The sequence below is a fragment of the Ostrea edulis genome, chromosome 4 (assembly GCF_947568905.1).
Source record: "Ostrea edulis chromosome 4, xbOstEdul1.1, whole genome shotgun sequence".
In the NCBI taxonomy this organism is placed as follows: Eukaryota; Metazoa; Mollusca; class Bivalvia; order Ostreida; family Ostreidae; genus Ostrea; species Ostrea edulis.
Window position 1 is genome coordinate 54,749,201 of NC_079167.1, and position 22,442 is coordinate 54,771,642.

Here is a 22,442-nt window from a genome sequence, read left to right on the forward strand (position 1 = left end):
AAATCTGGGACACTAAGTAATAAATTTCATTATGGTAATCAGATGTTGTATTTGCTTGCAATATAGAGCACATTAACTGCTCTAACTACATATCAAATTTAATAAACTTTATTTCTCTTGTTTGATTTAGATAAAAATACATGGTGCAAAATAAGTACAAATAACTTATCCCAAACTATCTTCTTTTCATTAAAAGCTGCAGAATGGAGGAGCATCATCATTTAGACCCCTCATTATGGCCAGCTAATACCAAACCACCATCCGATCTGGACCATTCCATGAAAATTGATCTGGAAAACACTACCATTCAACCTATTCAACCAGTGAAGGTCAGACTGTCCACCAATAGCCGGCAGTCCAGTCCCTCTCCATTGAGGCTGAGGACACATAGTGTGGAGGAACGACCACAGCCCTATGCATCACCACTCCAGGATTTGAAAACACATAATGTGGAGGAACAACCACGGCTCAAAACAACAAGGACCCGCGCATCATCACTACGGGATCTGAGAGTTTATAGGACTGTGCAACATTCTCTAAAGAGACCAGGAGAGAGATCCAGCTCAGCTAAACTATACAGACAGGGTAGAAGTGTCCCGTATCGAAGTCCTGTCGAGTCACAGACAAGAATATCTGCAAGAAAAGATATATCGGTGATCTCCAGTCAACAGTGTCACCTTCAATCACAGTGTGCTATGAGATCCAATGTTCGAAAACCTTCACCCCTGACTTTGATCAACACACAGCAGGATTCAAAATATCGCACAAGATCTCGAGTGAAACTGTTGAAGCAGAACAACAAAAGCCCTTGTCCTGTTCATGGGAATATTGTGCTTGGTGTGAGAACACAAACTAAAGGTCCAAAACATCAATCCACACCAAAGATACCACAATCTCAAGTGGTCAAGAAAATGGTTTCTCGAGCCAAAGAAGGTAAATCAAAGCTAAGTCTCTCTAAACTTACTCGATCCAAAAGCAGAACTCCAACCAGAGACAGATTCTCTCATAAACCAAATGATAAACCTCTCATCTCCAGAGTTAAGAGACAGATAATGGTTGACTTCTCACCAGACAAGAGTAAAACAGACAAGAAGATGATCACAAGAAACAAGAAGGGAGTGAAGGATGCAGGCACCAAAAAGAACAAACAACGTGGTATCATGGCAGGAATAAGGAATCTGACAGCAAGTATCCAACAGAGGTTCTCCAAGAAAGGGAAGAGGCAACAAGTAGATTTAGATTTGACAAAGTCTTCAAAAGTTGAAAGTACCAGTGGTGTTCAGTGGGTGGAACTTAATTCTGAGCAAAAGACAGTTCTGTTCACAGGAGCCACTGAACCATTGAATACTTCATTGGCGGTAAACTGCTTTGGGACCCGCAAGGTCAAGATAACAAAGAAGCCTGTCAAATATGACGAGAAACAAGCTAAGATGGAAAGAGTCACCATATCATCACCAAGGATACCAAATCCACTGATCCCAGTAACAGCTGTTACTCATACAACTGCTTTGGCATCACCTCAACACAGTTTCACAGCCAGTGAACCCATGAACTACACTACAGATGCTACATCCTCAGCTCCTGTTGTTAAGTCTACAAAAACTAGTACAACTGATTTGAATATCTACAAGATATCATCTCCAGCAGCTAAGATAAACTCAACATGTCTACAATCACCAATAAAAGCAATGTATGTGCCAGCTCCAAAGACAACAATAACAACAGCTCCAAAGACAACACAAAGAACAGCTCCAAAGACAACACCATCAACAGCCCCAAAGCCAATACCACCAACAGTTCCAAAGACAACACTAACAACAATTCCAAAGACAGCATTAACAACAATTCCAAAGACAACACCACCAACAGCTCCAAAGACAACACTAACAACAGCTCCAAAGACAACACCACCAACATCCCCAAAGATAATACTACCAAAGCAAGTAGAAGCAGTCATTTCAAACATGAAGACTCTAGAGAAAGCAGCACCAGGGGATCCAGTTACACATACATTTAAGACTCTGTCTCCATCACCAATACTTTCTCTTCTAACCTCCACATCAGAAGGAAAAGAAACAGGAGGGACTTCATTACAGACAGTGATTTCAGCAACAGCCATGTCTTCAGTGAAGATGCTGCCTCCTTCAGCTAAGCATTCTACATCCTCTGCAAAGACACCATCACCTTCCACTATGATGTCATCACTACTGATTTCATCTCCAAAACCTCAATTATGCATTCATGAGCCACAGTCTGCATCACCAACTCACCAATATTCAGCAGAGGTGTCCAGTGCTTGTATAGCATCACAAATGAAATCCTCTACATTACAGATGTCATCAGCAGGACGACTTACAAGAGAGTCACCGATACAGACATCAGTAGTAAAACCTACAAAATCACCATTACCACTGTTGAAAAGTCCAAAACAAGTTATTTCATTGTCATCATCAAAAACACCCACTCTAACAACAACTATGTCATCATTCAAGTTGCTGTCACCTTCAGCTAAGCATTCTATATCAGGTCAAAAAACACCTTCCACTAAAATGTCATCACCATCAGTTTCTCAACTGCCTGTCCTTGACGAAAAATCAGCAACATCCAATGACGAATATTTAGCAAGGATGTTGCATGCTTGTACAGTATCAGAATTGAGATCATCTTCTGGGCTGTTGCAACCGTTATCAAGAATGATAGTGTCTGTTTCTAAAGCTTCATTACCGTCAACACCATCCCAACTGACAACTCCAGAGCTGCCAAACCTTGTGACATCAGCACCAACCACACAACTTGCCAAAGACCAAGAACAGTCAGTGTCAAGTATCAGTTCTGGATGTAATTCAGAACCATTCACAATGTCGGTGCCAATGTCTCATGGTGCGTCTCCATCAACAAATCAAGAGCTGGACTTTTCTCCATCTGTGACAAAGTCACAAGTACAGCATCCGTGTTCAAGAAACCAACACCTCTCAATCGAACATCAGACCATTGTCGAGACAGAGACCAATATGGATGTTGAAAGTTATTCACAGACTTCAACTCTACTGCCTGCAATGACTGTGGCACATGCAGTAGTGCCACTTCTATCTATAACTCAACAGCAGCCAAACATTCTGATGAACAATGGGCAGAAAGTATCCCCAAGTTGTGGTCAGCATATATTCCAATCAGCTTCAGTGATCTATTCCACATCACCCTCTTCATTTGCAGAAACGTCATATTTGAAAACCAACAGTATCATGGAAGGAGCACATACCTATGGAGATATGTCATCAGCTTTATCCCAGAGGATGTCCTATATAAATCCAACAGAAAGTGTAGTGTCACCAATGTACAAACCCCCACTCGCCAAACCTTCCTGTCTTTATGAAGGTACATCATTGTTTAGACCACATACATCCATGGCAATTGAGGAATTCACCAGGCCACTTTCAGTCACAATCCCTGACTGCAATCCTGTCCATGGAATGAGCAACTTCAATTCCAATGCTTTGTCGTACTACAAACATTCGGGCACCTTCCACAGCAGTTACCTCCAGTACCAGACTGAGGACCCAGTGATGACACAAACAGCATTGTCAAAGTTTCAGAAAACTCAACCAAACATTTCAACATGGTATTCCAACCTCCAGTCAAATCCAGTGGACTTGCCATGTTATGAAACCTTTGATGACAGAAAATATCCCTTCCAGAGCACAGCATGTAGAGAAACAATGACACAGACCAATTTGTCCATGCCATCTGAGACCAGTCTCCCTGTGCTTTCCATGATGGACCTAGTAGACGGTGGTATGAATCTAACAAGTACCTCAGAAAAAAACACATCCCTCAACGAAAGCAGTACAGCTGTGAAAGAATGGGGTGCCTTATGCACTGTTGATTCATCTCAGGATCATACTTCATCAACTGTCTTACAAACAATACCAGCAGGCAAAGAAAACGTTTTTGGTGCTTCCCAGTATCCGCAAACACCAGCCAGTATCTGCAAACACCAGAGTGAGGCTACCCTTGATGAAGACATCCACTCTATTGAGAAGTCAGTGCCAACACTAGAGTCAAGGAAAAGACTCTACGTAGATTCTTCCATGGCAGATAGTACATGTCTAGCAGTGAAAAAGCAGAAAACACCATCTGGTGAGACTTTAGGATCACCATTGTTATTGCCATGCAAAAAGGTCACCACCTCACAGCCAACTCGTACACAGGACTATTCTGACTGCACCTACATTGAAAGTATCCTATCAGATCGCCCATGCAATGTCCGAAGTGGTGTATACAGTGAAGACTTTTCCAGCAAATCCACTAAGGAAATCATCGCTGAATATTACAATACTAGCAATTTCAAGCGATCCAGAGGAAAGCCCCACCTTGTGAGCCGAGATCTTGTTTGGCGTCTCTTCACTGTGGCAGAACTGTATGGAAATCGCTTCAACACTTTGAATTCTGCTACCACAGAGTCCATTCATCTCAGTGTCCTGGACAGGACCCAGTGCGATGAACTAACTTGGAGAGGAACATGTATCCCATTCATCAACCACTCGATCCGCGGTTTTTTCCGTACCAAGTTTCGGGAGAATGATCTTCTCTTCCAGCACAAGTGTGATTCAAGTGTGTGTTAAAATTGTGATGTTCGGTATTTATCTGGATGTCTTGAAGGAGTGAAACATCAGTGAAAAATTTAAGTGTTGAAAATTTCACTGTCAAGGATTTCTTTTCTTATTCAAAACCTGCCATGAAAAATGAATAGAAAACTATTACTGGGACATACTTCTTTTGTTGCAGAGTATTTATATATTAGCTCGCAATAATTTTTTTGCACTCCCTTTTGGTATCTTAGTTAGCCCAAAAATTATAAATAGTTTCTCAGGCACCACCGCATCCATTGAATAGGTATCGCATGGAATAATTTTTAATTCTTTTTTATTTATTTATCTATGTGAATGAGTAATCGCTTATGTTATTATATAGGTTTTTATGTAAAACTTTCAGAAGGTTTTAATAAAATTGCAAGATATTTTATGATCAAAATATTATTGAATGCATACTCATTTTATGTGCAGGTGATTAAGAGTACTTAATAGTAAGTGATGTGAAGCTTTTTTTCTACAAAAATAAAAATTCCATTGCTTACTCTCTGTATAAACATGTACATTAGAAAGGAAAGATAACTCATGCTACAGCCACTTGCCTGTATCACCAAAATTTGCAATTTTGTTGCCTGAGAAACTATTTATTAATTTTTTTTGTGGCCTTAGTATCACTTATTTATTCAGTTCAGGTAGTCAATCCATAATGATATTTTATTTATAGTTTTATTTTAAATGGAAGATCACTTACATGTTGCAGTCTTTATTGAGAATTATATACTGATGAAGCATCAATGGTCCATAATTGTATCATTTAAGTTGAAAAATTTAAAGAATGAAAAATGTTTTATCTCATTTTTTTCAAAAATGCTAATTCCATATATTCTCTAAAACTGCTTAAGTTAATGGGAAAAGCATCATTTTGGCAAATATCTGGAAACAAAGTTGAATTCTTAGAAATATCTTGATAAGAAATCACCATTATCAGTTAATTTATATCAATTTATTATTTAAATATAATTAAATTGTTTCAATTTTTAGTCAAAAAAAATATGAGCGCACAATATTTAACTTACAGTCACCTGAAACTACTTCTTGATAAACTGTTGATCTATATAATTTCACTAAGATTCATCCATTTTCACATCATTGACAGAAATTCACAGTATCATTAAGAGAAGAAAAAAAATCATTATGGATTGACCACTTTTGATTTCTTTGTGGCCAAAATGGTTGTTATTTTATAAGATTCTTTAACAAGTAATATATTTGAGAAAAGTTTAGAATGTAGAATTATTTATACTAACTATATCCATAACAATTAAGTAAGACATTTGAGAAAAGTTTAGATTGTAGAATTATTTCATAATAACCACTTATTACTAATTAAACTGTTAAAAACTTATAAATTTTGTTTTGTTTTCTATTGGAGAGTTTAATTTGAATAATGAGGGGATAAGATATTATTGACTGTAAAACTGGACATTTCTGCAAGATACTGTATAACTGTAGATTAGAAATGGGCAAAGATTGAATGCTTTTTTTACACAATTTAGAACTAAACTATGATATGATAAATAATACATTTTATGTAGCTAATAAATTATCTCCAATACCCCTAAATCCGTCACTCTTTGGTTAGTTTATTCTGTTTGTAAATGAATGTGATTTGTATACAAAAACAAAACAAAATTTCTAACATTTGAAATGGTATTAATGTTACTTTTGTTGCTGTAGAGGTTTCTAGACGTTCCGTCCCATAATCAATCCGTCCCTTAGTCGATTCGTCCCATTACCAATCTGTCCCTAGACTATCCGTCCCCTAGTCAATCCGGCCCAGAAAAAATCATATTTTTCCAAGTATTATTTACAGTACTAAATTGGTTTAATTCATCTGCGTATTTCATCTTCATGGTTTGTGTGCCGCTGACATCTTCTGTCATCAGGTAGTCATCCTTTAATATGCTCTATGGTGTTTATGGCTTGATTGCAGACTAATAAGACTTTATCACACGTAATGTATATTAATCTTCTTGAGACTGTTTATTGTAACAAATGTCTCTTCTTTTAAAAGCAAGAAAAACATACTTTGCCAAAACATTTAAGGTATGTGTTCCTCCATATTGAAATAAGCTTTCAGTATTTCCCAAAAACAAACATGAGATGTTTTGATATTTGACATATTTTTCTAAGATCATTATACACATAGTGGGCTTCATTTTCAATACAAAGAATACCTTTTATTTTTAGACAAAATTTACATACTCTGTCATTTATTGGAATATTTCTATACCTGCCACATTATATTTCCAAATCATGAGCAATTCTTCCCACTTCTGGAGTTTAAAAAAAAATTCTAATAGTTAGGTTACTGTAAGCTCGTAATTAATGATCAAAGGTTGCACAACAATACAGTTATAAAAACTGTTTTCACTAAGGTGTTTTCACAATGATCAGTGGACACTCATGGGACACACATTTACATTGATTGTTATACATAGTTGAATAACGATGTTTTTACAATAATTAATGGGCATGCATTTTCAGAACCATAGCACTTCAAACAAAAATTATAAATCCCAGTTAAGGGTTGTATAAACAATTTTATGTACATGTCTAACTTCAGCAGTTATCTAGTTTTGATAATTAACTGCAATATATATGAAAAAACTTCCCTTTTTCTTCAGTAATAATCGTTTATTATATCTTTGATGAAAAAAAATTGGAGGGGCCGGATCGACTAAGCAAAATGGGCCAAATCGACCATGGGACGGACCGTCTAAGGACGGACCGACTGTGGGACGGAACGACCTGCTACCGCTGTAGACCAGTATGGCATATGCCATTTTTACTTTCAATCCTCTTTAAAGTTATCTCATAAATTTTATAAGATATCTTATAAAAGTATAAGATATCCTCTAAAGTTTATGAGATATCTTATATTTTTTATAAGATATCTTATGTCATAGATATGAGACATCATAATATTTTTTTCTTTATTAAATATCTCATTTTCTAAATGAATCATGAATATACTTTTGTAATATATCTTATAAAACATATTAAATATCTTGTATGTATCATAAGATATCTCAAAGTTTATGAGATATCTTATGAAATATGATAATTAAGGTATCTTCTCTCCAGAGAGGACTTAGCTACATTAATATTCCAGAAAACATCAGAATAAAAAAATCGGAGAGGGCTACATTATTGCAGCTAATGAAATATGAGAATAAACACTATTTCGCTAGCCAAGGGTTTTTGGTTCACTCCACTCCCCATAAACGGAAGAGGAGTGGACCGAAAACGCTTGGCCGGCGAAGATGTCCATTTATAAACATATAGATCTATATATTTTTATAAGAATTGCTGAAAAAAATATTTTTTGAAAATGACCTAAGAATTTGTGCATATAGATCTCGTGATGCAAAATTGCAATTTGGACTGATGAGAGAGAGATCAAGCAAAGGGCAACAACTTGTGCTGATGCTATATTTTCTATTAAGAGTTGTTGTTCTTAGATATTATCACATTAAGTAATATTTAAGTATCCGTTGTCATAATTAGATATAGAACAATAAAAAAAAATACTATATTTTATTAATATCTAACGTATTTACTGAAATCTGACGATGTAGATAATAAACAGATACGAAACTGATAGGTTGATAGAGACGCTCAATGCTAGCTTTGTACTGTATAGTCATGTTTTGAATTGCACGAAGACCACAACTCACCTGTTGGTTGAAGGGTGTTAAAAGTAAGATTTCATTTGTCATTAAGTGTAGGTGTAAAAAGATATGAACTACAAACAGTGGACAAAGAACCAGAACGGTTACAATTTTCAACTGTATTTATCATATTTATCATACATGGTGTCGTTAATATAGGCTCTGTACATAGATCTACACCACAACTCTAATTTCTAATTCTAATCCAAGAATTATTTGTAGTTTCTTACGATATATTTTATTGATAGCTTTCTGACGTACGACTACTTGAGTTTATGATTTAGACATCAAAGATATTTTCTAAACTTCAAAAGGATCGAGAGAAGCAGTTCAACAAATGATATTGGTACCTGGTGCCTGAAGGTTATGATAAGAAACTTATATGATATGAAGTTTATAAAAATTGAATTAGATATGGCTTGAAATGCATATTTTAAATAAACAGACGAATAGTTTGAATGAACATTAAACGAATATTTTGAATGAACTGTTGAAGTTTCCGGTACTTTTGTCCACTGTCTGTACATATTTAGTCTTCACATGACATGTGCACATTTCAAGGAATTAAGAGTACATTACTATTGGTTTGAATTCACTCAGTGACTGTATCTCTGTCCCGGCTCTTCACAAATTCTGAATGACATCAATCGTGTGAAAATCAAATCTGTCTTTTCTACATCTTAGTATTATGACTGCTATCACAACGTCTAGACCTTGCTGGGGATTTTATTGATAAAAGTAGAATAATAATGATAAGAGTATGAAATGTTGTTGCACCATTACCTAATATTATCCTTTGACACACTTGTAGCATCCAAATTTTGAAACATAGTTGAATTATCTAAGTACACTATTTGAAATTCATCAGCTAATGAGAAAGAGCTACATTGCTGTTGATCAGTAAATAGAATGCTCCAAAGTAAAGTTTATAAACAAGTACTTTACTAGTGCATGTACTACTTGGCATACTACAAATATACATTGTAAATAGACAAGTGTATGTGCTGCAAATCATTTGGATGTTAGAGTTTGCATGGTCTTTGTTACAAGGAAGAAAATATCTTGGCGTCTTAGCTGGGCTTTGATCAAACCTGCACTATTGCAGTCGATGTGGGTGTTCCAAATGCCCACTCCTTTCTTTGCCATACCAGTCGGAATCTACCCAGATCATAGTGTGATGTAGGGGATTTACCAGAATCTTATGATGTAGTCTTTCCAACTGAATTACCTGATTTGCAATATGATAGTTCAAGTGAGACAGAAAAATCTGAAAGATAGGACTGCTCTGTCAGGAGACATTCATTTTCACATGAGCTTTTTAACAGAGCAGAATACAAATGTACGTAAAAACTGAAATAGATCAATTGTTTTGTTTTTTTTAAAAATCCACATCATATGAATTTGTAAAACATTTTTCCTCCGAGTATAATGGCAGCTCAAGAAAAAGTATTTTTATATAGCAATTAACAAACCAATTGCATAAAACTTGTATGGTCATGCTAATTTAGTAATTATCGTTTTCATAGCCACGAGACACACTGTCCAAATACACTAATCACAGCAGATACTTGTTTGTGATATGAGGTTTAAATTTGACACTGGATCGGTATAATTCTTTAGCTTTTGTCAAGAGAAAGTTGAACTTTAACAGAAGCGCTTTCATTTTTTAAAGTTTTAGGAACAGTAATTTTGATATTCTCCCCCATGAAGCATTGTGAAGTGGGGTATGGGAATGATTACTTAAACACAGTTTAAAGGAGTATTTATTCAGAATTAGGATCTTTTTGACCTAATTGATCCCCATGTTTATATTCATTATAAAGGTACATTAAATCAGTACAAAAACATGACCAAGATTTAAATTGGCTAGGTATATTAGGAGACACTTCATTAAGATATTTAGGGATATGACCCAAAGATAATTGTGTGTTTAAGGTTTTATTGAGACACAAAGGTTATTTAAATTGTTAGTTTGGTTGAATTACAGCTATCTGTGAGTGCTCATTGATTAAGTTAGATCTAGTGAGCCATCTTCCTTGTTACAAAAATATATACTAGTCAACAGAGGTAGTGGGTTGTTGTAATTTGCATATTATTTAATCATCTTAAAAATAACATATTTCAGGATACATGTAGAAAACCAAAGATATGATAGGAAGGGAGGGGGGGATATCACCATCATCTTAACATGAATAAAAATTATAGTACTTAATAAGTTTTCAGATGAATTTTAATGTCAATTGATTTAGAGTTATATGGTGTTAAACCTGTCAGTTTTTTTGTGGTAAAAAGGTTTTCCTTTGCTTTAAAACTTGAGTACTATAAGTGAGAAAGCTTTAAATGATACTTAAAAGGTGCACTCCTTGTAGTAAAGCCTTTCAGTGGGTGCCAGGTTTGATGCCCTTCTAACTTTAAGGGCTAGAAATAATGATTTTTATTCACTCATCACTTGGGCTATCAACTTCAACTGGTCAATTGATAACATTTACTGTCCTTTCAGGTCAATGGATAATGAAAATGACTGGCCCAAATTTCATATGTAATAATAATGAAACACTTTCATGATAAGGTCTAGTTGTAGTCTTCATGCAATTAGGAAGTGTAGTGTCACAGGATTACGAAAGTGTCGCAAATTAGACAGGTAAATCTAAAGAATTATTAATCAATTATTTCAAGCCATGATCCTTGACATGAATGATGACCTTTGACATGCTTATTAATAACATAAGTTATAAATATTGCACAACAGGTTAGAAAGGCTATCATAAGTTATGGTGGGGGTGGGGGGGGGGGGGGTATTTATGTTTCACAAATGTACAGTTGCACATCTACCAGTACATATTATATTTGAAAGTGAAATCAGAACAGGCTGCATTTTAGAATTTCTTTGGCCTAGTTTGGTTGTAATAAGTACAAATATGAAATTCTTAAAATAAAAAAAATTAGGGACTTGTAAATTTTCTGTGATGTTGAAATACATTGCACCTCCCTATATAACATTATTATTGGTTTGAATTCACTCAGTGACTGTATCTCTGTCCCGGCTCTTCACAAATTCTGAATGACATCAATCGTGTGAAAATCAAATCTGTCTTTTCTACATCTTAGTATTATGACTGCTATCACAACATCTAGACCTTGCTGGGGATTTTATTGATAAAAGTAGAATAATAATGATAAGACTCCCTATATAACTCTACACAAATTTTCCTAACTTTTGGGGTTAATTGAAATTTAATGGAAATAAATTCCATATGGTAAACTGAATACCATTTTACTTCTAAAAGCTTAAATTTAGTTTTCATTTTCATCATTTTTTTTTTTAAAAGTTTGTAGCATCATATAGTGGTGTCATTAAAACCTCAAATCTAAAAATCTGTGTATGTGAGAGGCATAAATTCACTAAATATGCTTGTTTTACTATGAATTACTTCATGAAGTACACAGAGTTGCAAATTGTCTAATAAAAAGCCATAACATGAATGATCTAATTTCATACTTCTCAGGGGTACATCATTTATTATATTTTACATGTTCACTAGAACTGCATATTAAGCTCGTTATCAACAGATCATTATTAAAGTACCATTTCTGTTAGCACTGCAGCTAGCATGTCTTTTATTACTGATTTGGAATTTGGTTGCAAGCCCAGAATTGTTCCATTCTGGACTTTGTTCCAGAGGCTTTAATGGGTTTACCAGCATCTGGTTACTTTCCTCTTTCATCCTGTAATGAGCTTCTCCTCACTTGGTAATGCACTGGAGATGACATGAGAGGACATCCAGAAAGGAAGGGGTGATTAATAGGGCATTTATCTGATATAGAGCTAACATCTGTTGTATGTTATGGATTTGGCAACTTTTCCTATTCTATACAAATATGTCAATATGTAGGCCTTTTGGATGCTTTGAAATTAATGGTCTGAAAATGAGCTAGGTGATGTTGGAAGAGGGCTATACATGCATATTGACAAGCAAGATTGCAGTTTGTATAATGCACAATATAATAAAGGATTGTGTTAAGTAATAAAAGTTTCTATCTTTATCATATTTCATTTATTTCCAGGGATTTGCATTTTATGTAAATGATGTGAAATTTACGAGTATGTGAAGGAGTTTGCACTGTATACTAAATCATTGATTTACAAATCAGGGATCTATCTTCATGGTTCAGTGGGCAATACATTTCAATACATTTTTTATGCACCAACTTGCATTACTTTTAGAATGGATTGTAAAATCCAGCTTAACTTTTTAGCACATTTTTCTATGGATTGCAGATTATGTCTTTTTATTCCATGTCTGTGACTTGGCTTTGATGTGCTGTCAAAAGCTGAGAGTAATTGGATTTTTATATTGACCCTGAGATTACAGAAACTCTAGATGGACATTTAATCTTGTCTTTCCCTTTATTAAATTGGTCTTACTACAACTTGTGACATTGAGTTTATGGTGCCCTGTACATACTGGACTAGGTTGTGACATTGACTCTGAGGTTTTCATGCATATTGGACTCTGCTGTAGGATTTAATGGACCATGTCCTGGGGTTGACATTGAGTTTAGTACATATATTGGACCATGTGAGACTGACAATGAGTTTATCAAATATAGTTTACCATGTACTGTATTTGTATCGTTTTGTTTAAAGTTTTTCTACTCATGAGTTAGTGCGAGGTAGGAGGGATGATGTATTTAAAAATAACATAAATGTGCACATAAAACAAAGCATTACTTTCTCATATAATAGATACTACTGATGTTGATGTACTTTCTATGTAAACGGGGAGAATTTAGGTGTTTAAAGACATATTTCGTAAATTTTCATCTGTGATATTTATTTGCAGAATCCTTATATTTTGTCATGTTTCTTTTCTTTTATCTGGTAAGACCAAGCCCTGGGTCATAAAACAACTTGAGCCTTAGGGCAAAATTTTCATCTTTCATTAATGTAGAATTAAAAGTTAAATTTTGTGATTAGCAACACTGATGATATTTAAGAAATGAACATCACTTTTGAGCTGTTCATGGTGAGTATGAACGGATTTGGATTTGAGGAAAATTTGCCTCAAATCCAAATCCGTTCATATTGACCATGAATAGCTCAAAAGTGATGTTCATTTCTTATATTTATATTCATTTACTAAAACACCGTTTGTTTACATTGTTTCTATTTTGTTGCATAAAAACGAACTCCTAGCCTCTGTCACAGTAGTTATTGTGACGTACGTCAACACATAGACATGACGTCACATTTCGTCTCACCCTGCCTTTTATCAACATTGCATGGTGTATTGTATTTTGGAGGTAGGAGACCGCAAGATTGGGATGATAGTCCATGTAAATTCACAATCTTAATCCAAAGGTGTGACTTGCGAGATCTTTGTAACAGATGTTCTATTTCTTTCAAATCATTACGCTCTCTCAGTCGTGTGCTTTAAGCTAGTTCATAATCCGTTCATAGTCAATGTGAACGGATTGTGTCGCGCGCTGAAATTGGTTGGTTCATGGAGGAAAATGCGATTTGTGATATAAATATAATCTTATAAAATGTATTACAGCTTTAGCACAGTATATAATTTATATAAAGACAATTCTTTGGGGCAGATATTTGTAATGGATAAGAATGGCAGATCACTCCAGGTGTATTTATTGATCAGGACAGTGCTGACTGTTCAATGAATTTATATTATCAGGATGGCTGACCTAGGTGTGCTGAAGTCAACACCAGGTGGCCATGATTTCCTGTATGATTTCTCCACCACCCTCCACCAGATGATGGGGGACCTAGATTTCTCCACCTGTCGGGGGTCAGACGAGTCGGACTGGGACGAGAATACCTTCTGTACCCCGGACACAGTCGACCAGTGCATCTCCTTTCTCAACCAGGTATATTGATTAATTCAGGTATTGTTTGTATTGATTTAAGCTTCAGTATAATAATTACCTGCAAATGAGCAATTTTGTTGAATTTTATGCTAATAACAGGAAGATATTAGTGGGTTACAATAACAGCTGGCAGAGAACAAAGATTTGGTGGTGGGAAAGTTTTCATAAACAGTACAATAAAATCTCAGATAATCAGGAAATGAGACTGGTAATTAGACCAGGTGTTATTTTAGCCATTTAGTCTTACAAAAACATTACATCATGGAGCAGTGGGCCAGATGGCTAGTTTATAAGTACACTGAAGGGACAAGGGTATGGTTGTTCAGTTTACCTATAGACTGCTGGTCCTACTCCTTAAAACTATAGAGGTAAAGTCATATTTGAATTTTTTATACAAAGACTCTGACTGTATTTTAGATTTCTCATTGTTTACCACATATATATAATCTTTCAATTTGTTGTGGCAGGGATGTTTTGTGATGAATGAAAAATATGTGTTCTAAGATTTTTTTCCCCACTTAATACTGTGCATGAAGTTTGCAATTGTAATATCAGTCAAGGTGATCATTTTATTCAAAAATGTTTAATGTTTTTTATCTTGAAAACACTAAATTGAAACTACTGTATGAGTACTTTGTGTAGAAAAATTCAGCTCTTTGTTGAATTCCCAGGGAATTAATTAGAAATCAATTAGTACTGATGGTAAGTGTGAAGTTATAGATGTCCATTGTGTCTTGATAATGAGTAGATGATTGAGTGTCTGGTCCCTGCTGTGTCAGTTATGTCCATTGGACTTTAGGAATAATAATACAGGGTTCAGAGAGTGATGGACTTTATATTAGAATAGATGTACAGGTATTTAGTATCCAGAACAGGGGTCTTTTTAAAGGTAAGCATCACCATATGAAAATTTATCGCAAGTAATGAAATTGTACAAAATACTCAGTCTTCAGATAATATTAAAGAAAAGTTTTTGGGGTTTTTTCATTGTAAGATATGTGTAGCGTATAAATTCTAGTATAATTAACCAGATCAGCTTTTTATACAAAGTATATTATGTGTTCGTTCCGAAAATGACAGTCTTTTTTTTCTTTTTTTTTTTGGTCAAATTGACTTATGTGATGTTGTTTCTTATCAATGTGTGTGATACATAGAATAATAGGAATGATGCCCAATAATCAGGTTAGCAGTGTAAATACCAGAATGACAGGGTAAAAACTGGAATTATGGTGTCTTAAATGACCAGAATGACACTTGTATTTATATATTTCTAGTTTAATTTGATAAAAAGTAATGTGTATACTGTGTAAAAACCAAGATTTAGCAATGTTGGTTAAATATAATCAAAACAGTAAAAGGTAGGATTAAGATCATATTTGGAACACATTTAGAGAAGACATCACAGACAAAATAATGTTTATCTCAAAATAAGTTTCAATGTTAACACATGTCTTATTCTGAGTTCACAGAAAGGTTGCAAAGTTAATGAGAATTCTGAATATTGACAAATTTGAACTTTCGAAGTATATGTTGCTTCAGAAAATTTAATCTAAAAGTACATACTGGCCTACCTCTCAAACTTACATATTTTGTACACTTGTATCATCTGCAAATTTAGTATAAAAATGGTACAAAGGCAAACTCGTGCTCCATGTTTGTAATGTAATAATAAAAAATGTGCCATTTTCTTCGTAAACTGTGAATTTGTTCAAATCCGTGCTGTCTTGTGGCTTTAAACTTGCTTTCATGATTGTGATAATCTGTTTTCACCAAGGTGCCATCTTGAAATTAGTTTTTACGACATGTGGGTTTTATGGTTTTAAGTCTATTTTGATTTCAGTGAAAATGGGGGATTCACAATGGGGACCCTTGTCCTACCTTGTCCTTTGTGTTTTATTCTCTTACAACTTCTCATCATTACAGAACTCCAACTTAAAGCTGCCTTCAAAGAATTTTAAATTCAAGAAAAACTTCAAAGAAAGCAAAACAATTTTCAATTGCTAATCAACATACATTGCATTCCATATCAGTATTTAATTTAGTGATAATTGGGATCATTAGGATATATTGCCTTTAATCAATGAATTTGTCTGATATAACAACAATTACCAAAGTTTAACTAGACTATAGGTTATTTTATTCATAGAACAATCTTTTAGACACATTTTTGAAACAAATGCCTACTTTTAGACACATTTTTGAAACAAATGCCTAGTTTGTATTAGGTATTCATAGCTGTTGCACATGACTGTACTAAAAAAAAATTAATTGAATTAAACATATTTTATTGTCCTAATTTTATAACAAGGATTGGGCAAAAGTTCTTAAAACTTTTAAAATAATGCCCTCTATCAGAACCATTATTTCATCTTGAATTCTGTTTTGGTTTTGATATTTATTATCTGTGTTAATTTAATTGGCAACTTTTCATTAAACAAGCATAAGTAATTATCAGATAGAGTGAGTTCAAGCACCTCATATACCCAACAAACTAGACAGTGATTCCTTATATTTGAAATGAAAATATAAAATCAGCATATCAATAAAACTGCATGATAGAAATTGAAATACACAGGCATTCCATGTTAATTTCCATAGTCACAGTCCACTGACTCATTCATTTGCATGAAAGTGAAAAACTTACATCCAGTTGTGTATATAGGGAAATTAACATATTTTAAAGCTTCAAAGGATATCACAGAGAAAACATTTGGGAATGAATCTTGGAGTTTTTAAAAGATAATTCAATAATTCGATTTCATAGTATTGATACACAAAGAATCATTTGCAAAACTAGTACAAATCTCTGAAACATTCATTACTTTATTCTCTGTCAATGAAGTATCTTATTGATCGAGATGATGACAAATATTGACTTGTCTTTATTTAAACTTCAAAGAAGAAGAAATATATAAACAACTGAGAGAATGAAGAGGAAATAAAAGACATTGATACTGAACAAAATTATGAAGATGGTTGTTTTTCTGGATGTTTTCCAATGCTTTCTGGTTGAATTGGGAAAATGTCAAAATGAAATGGAAGTACTGAATAAGTCAAGCTTAGCATATCATTTCAGTTTGATTTTTTGTGTTGACAGGAATTACTGTCGCTGGGATTCCAAGCTTTGTCCTATGATAACCAGAGTAAGATGAGCTGTCTGATCAATCGTCTCTACCAGTTACTCCGTCTCATTCAGAGACATGGTCGATCAAAGGAGGAACTGGAAAATAGGTATATATTGTAATATGTTGTGAAATGTATACTGCATGATCAAATACTACTGGATGAGAATCTGTTGAGAGTAGTGCAAGTGAAATTCTATGCACTGCCAGTGTGATAAATACTACACAAACTGAAATGTTTGCAGTATGATTAAAAAACTGCATGAGAATCTGTTTAGAGAATGCAAATGAAATTTGCATGGCATGAAAATATATTGAATGGGAATCTGAATCTGTTAAGAGTAGTGCCAGTAAAATTTTAAGCAGCATTAGAAACTGTTAAGAGTAGATGCTAGTGAATTTAATTTAAATTTAAACAGTAGTTTATTCAAAAATGAATAGGATTGGGCAGCAGGCACAGCCTATTTTAGCCCTCTCCCTAGTGATGTAAGTCAACGTTGTACAGCTTGAAATCTGATTCTGTTTAGAGACACAGTAGTCTTTGGGTATAACAAGATGCACAGGAAAAATATTTTAAATGTATATCTTGTGATGACTGAAATTTGTAATATTTAACATCAGCATTTCACAACCTGACAGTTGATCAGTATTTTATACAGGCCTATTTAGGAATATGTGTTCAGGTTGTCATCATATAATATGATCAAGATCAGAATTTTGATTTACCAAAAACTGTGTCAACCTCTTCAATTTCACTCCAAACTTTATTGATAATATCATTATCTGATAGTGTCTCTGCTGAAATCACTTCAGAATCCATTCCAACATAAATTGAAAAGCTTGATTATGATTTGTAAATCAGTGATGCTATTTTAGCTTCATGTGCTGCTAGAAGCAAGTTCCTTAACTCTGCCACTTCCTTCGCTAGACATTATATAAACTCTATTTCATCTTTGTTTAAATCTCTCAATAAATCCATTTGAAGCCTAGATTTTTCATAATTTAATTTTTTGGACCAGAAATAGAAATGTTCTTACTTCATGCCATAATGAACCACATATGCAGTTTTCTGTCAACGAAATCACCAGATTAAAATTGTTTTCTATTCTGGCAGAAACCTTCCAAATTGTAAATTTCCAAAATTACATTTTTGTTCTGCAAAGTTGTGTGAAATGTACTTGAAGCTACTCTACTGTTTTTTGCAATTTCACTTTTGTTTTTAATCCCTTTTTAATTTTATTAATTATTTCTGCTTCCTTTCAAAAGAAATGGACTTTCTCTTCTTAGAAGCCATGAGTATATACAAGTGAACATTGCAACCAAAACAAGTTATTATTTCTTCACACAATTGTAATATTGTCATATGATTGTATACACATGACTGTGATAATTATCTTTGGCAGAAGCAATCAACCATGCCACAAGTACTTCTTTATATCTGTTAGCACTTTCTACTAAACTGCACAGATGGTGATGTTGTTACATGCGAAATCTTGTTATTTGCAAAATCTCATTATAAGTGCTTTCAATATAATAGGTATTTTTATAAATGAAGTATTAAAGAAATAATTTGGGACTAAAATACCATCTCATTATGAGCAGTACCTTGTAATTATGAGCAATACTTTGATACCTTGAAATAGAGTAGTAGATAGAATGAAGAAAGAAACATAGAATAAACAGTAGATTATGAAGTAATTCTAGTTTTTGAAATAATGATTAGTTTATTATATCAAATTACCCCAATTAAATAATTGAACATTTTTAAATCTTTACATGTCATCAATATGATATATATATATATATATATATATTATCCCTTTACTTCATATCTATATTGTAATTTCTTATGTACATCATTATGTGGACTTTACCTTGTACCTTAAAGGAGAAGGCTTAGATAGGTGTTGCCTGCTGCCTAATCCTTATTATGTTATATTCATAATAAAATACTGTTTAAGATAAAAAATATGCTATATATAAATGCATGGAAGCATTGCATATTGTAATAATGGTGATATGATAATTGATGGTCAACGAACACTTTGCAGACTACACCGCCTCAACAGTGAATGTGAGCACTACCAACACACCATAGCCCGGCTGAAGACAGAGAGAGAGAAACTTCTTAGAGATGTGTATGTGGAGCAGGAGAAAAGCCGTCAGCTCCTGGTCAAACACAAGGCCTCTACTGGCAAGCTCAAGTCAGAGAAGGAGGAGGTAAGAGTAGGGAGAGAGAGAAAAAGAATTTGTATAGAGACTTTATAAAGCCTTCAGACTTTTAGTCATACAATAGATTACTGAATTGCTAAACCTATATTGTAAAATGTGACTTTCTAATTATAAAGGTAAAGAGACTGCTGAGTGTAAACAAAGACAAAGATATTCAATTCAAGCATGACCTGAGAAAGAAAGAAAGAGAGTGCAATAAACTGAAGGAGAGAATACATCAGCTGCTGGCAGACAAAACACCAAGTAGGAGAGTAGGTAAGGGGAACTAATTGAAAGGACAAAGAACTGACCCCCAGCCTACAAACAACAGAAAAGTATGTAAACATGCATCCTTCTAGAAAATAAGATATACTAATCAGAAATATTGAACTTCAACAAATATTTACAGCATTTCCCCTCTCAAGCAAACTGTTATACAAAGGAAAGTGTTGATTTAAGTTAATGAACATGAGGAGTTAAGGATGATTAACACACCCGAGAAATCTCTTATGGGTGGAAATATACAATAATATTTTGAAATTGAAAACTCAAATTTACTGTATCTAGCAGTATAATTTAATTCATGTTTAAAAAGGAGGTTAGCCATTATGATGATGTATTATTTTCCCTTAATTTAAGTTAATGAAAATGGGTAATGATTACCACCCCTCCCCTTTGTGGCAAACTAATAAATGGCAGGGAGTGGTTAATGATAAACACACAGGTCCCCTCTCAGGCAAACTGATAAATTGCAGAGGGGTGGTTAATGATAAACACACAGGTCCCCTCTCAGGCAAGCTGATAAATTACAGGGGGTGGGTAATGATAACACACACCTTCCCTCATAGGCAAACTGATAAATGGCAGGGGGTGGGTAATGATAAAGACACAGGTCCCCTCTCAGGCAAACTGATAAATTGCAGAGGGGTGGTTAATGATAAACACACAGGTCCCCTCTCAGGCAAACTGATAAATTGCAGAGGGGTGGTTAATGATAAACACACAGGTCCCCTCTCAGGCAAGCTGATAAATTACAGGGGGTGGGTAATGATAACACACACCTTCCCTCATAGGCAAACTGATAAATGGCAGGGGGTGGGTAATGATAAACACACAGGTCCCCTCTCAGGCAAACTGATAAATTGCAGAGGGGTGGTTAATGATAAACACACAGGTCCCCTCTCAGGCAAACTGATAAATTGCAGAGGGGTGGTTAATGATAAACACACAGGTCCCCTCTCAGGCAAGCTGATAAATTACAGGGGGTGGGTAATGATAACACACACCTTCCCTCATAGGCAAACTGATAAATGGCAGGGGGTGGGTAATGATAACACACACATTCCCTCTCAGCCTCACTGATAAATTACAGGGGGTGGGTAATGATAACACACACCTTCCCCCTTAGGTAAACTGATAAATTACAAGGGGTGGGTAATGATAACACACACCTTCCCTCTTAGGTAAACTGATAAATTACAGGGGGTGGGTAATGATAACACACACCTTCCCTCATAGGCAAACTGATAAATGGCAGGGGGTGGGTATTGATAAACACACACCTGTGACAAACTGAGGGAGTGGGTAATGATATACACAGGTCCCCTCTCTGGTATTTGATAATTACCAAGGAGTAGCCCATCAGAATGGGTAATGATAAACACTTTTCAATCATCAACAATTAGGGTAAGTCAAATGCAGACATTATTTATGATTTCACATTGTACTAACAAACTGGGAGAGTATCTCATCGACTGACCAGTTTCAGTGACCTTAGTGATAAACCGTGATTTCCTCATTAATCACTTGAATTAAATGAATAGATGATGCACCTACCTTTAAAGTAATTAAATTCCTTTACTTCCATCCAAAAATTCCAAATCCATTGATACGTTAATTGAATATATTTTCGTAACAAAAAACATGTTACTTTGTACTCCTAAAATGTTGACGTCACCTATTTCAGTGACCATTGTTAATAAAGGTTTTGCCAAAAGTTTGTAACTGTAAAAACATATATACAGGAGGAATGTGATTTATTGGGTGTAGATTTTATCGCTTTCTTTGGAGACTTTAATAATGATAAATGTCATAATGCGGTATTTAAAAAAATCATTAACTTACCCTAAACTATCCATGCAACAGTTTGTATCATATAAGAATTTTAAGCCGATTCCTCATTTTTTTAACCATATAACTTGAAAACTATTAAATATTTCCAGTAATATTACCTTTTTGAAGGTAATTGGATATGCTTACAATGGAATTTAAGCAAAACTCACTGACTTTCAAGTTTTTAACATTGTTTTCCTTAAATAAAAAAATATTGTGGTATGTACAGTTGTTCTATATTGTAATATATCACATTACAAAAATGTTTGCAGTACCCATCCCTTCAATAATTTGTCCAAAAAATTAAAAGCGGACATCTGATTTTGGCCTCACCTATACCAAGCGAAAAATGACATACGCCCTATATCACATGACAATAATAACAGCAAACATCTACTGCAAGTTTCATATCAACATAGTGTAGAATTCTAAACTTTTAATATACTTTATATTAATATGAAGGTATGCTTGAAAAAGTCATATGTAAATGGGCTTATTTTCGAGGTGCTGGTGTTGATTTTTTGCATACTCACCTTCTTGTGGTTCATTTTTGGGGAAAAATTGAAGATGTTCTCTGTATATCTTTACAAACACTACGGCGAAATTGATGACGCGCACAAGTAAACAAAAGGTTACCGATTCTGGTCAGTCACCGATACACATTTGCCGAATGATAAGGATGTGCAAACATAGTAAATAACATCAATAGAACATGTTAACAGTACAATAGGACTGAATTTGAAGATATTTCATAAACATTTCATTGTTAAGTAGCACTGCACATTAAA

The 22,442-nt window shown here is 34.4% G+C and overlaps 2 protein-coding genes across 2 annotated transcripts in view; both read left to right on the forward strand.

Annotated features, from left to right (window-relative positions):
* The first annotated feature begins 204 nt into the window (after window positions 1-204).
* LOC125669046 (mucin-2-like) lies at window positions 205-4,803 on the forward strand. Its single transcript, XM_048903490.2, has one exon. It carries the CDS (start codon window positions 279-281, stop codon window positions 4,620-4,622), a length of 4,344 nt encoding a protein of 1,447 aa, XP_048759447.2. The 5' UTR covers window positions 205-278; the 3' UTR covers window positions 4,623-4,803.
* A 3,459-nt stretch (window positions 4,804-8,262) lies between these two features.
* LOC125671194 (afadin- and alpha-actinin-binding protein-like) overlaps window positions 8,263-22,442 on the forward strand; it is a 31,224-nt gene continuing 17,044 nt past the window's right edge. Inside the window, exons 1-5 of the mRNA XM_048906720.2 lie at window positions 8,263-8,352; window positions 14,017-14,209; window positions 17,307-17,440; window positions 19,383-19,551; window positions 19,680-19,818. Coding sequence (XP_048762677.2) covers window positions 14,018-14,209; window positions 17,307-17,440; window positions 19,383-19,551; window positions 19,680-19,818 — 634 coding nt within the window. The 5' untranslated portion in view covers window positions 8,263-8,352; window position 14,017. The remainder of the gene's footprint in view (window positions 8,353-14,016; window positions 14,210-17,306; window positions 17,441-19,382; window positions 19,552-19,679; window positions 19,819-22,442) is intronic.

Coding starts and splice junctions, on each gene's coding strand:
- LOC125669046 (XM_048903490.2), top strand. CDS start 279: ATGAAAATTGATCTGGAAAACACTACCATTCAACCTATTCAACCAGTG.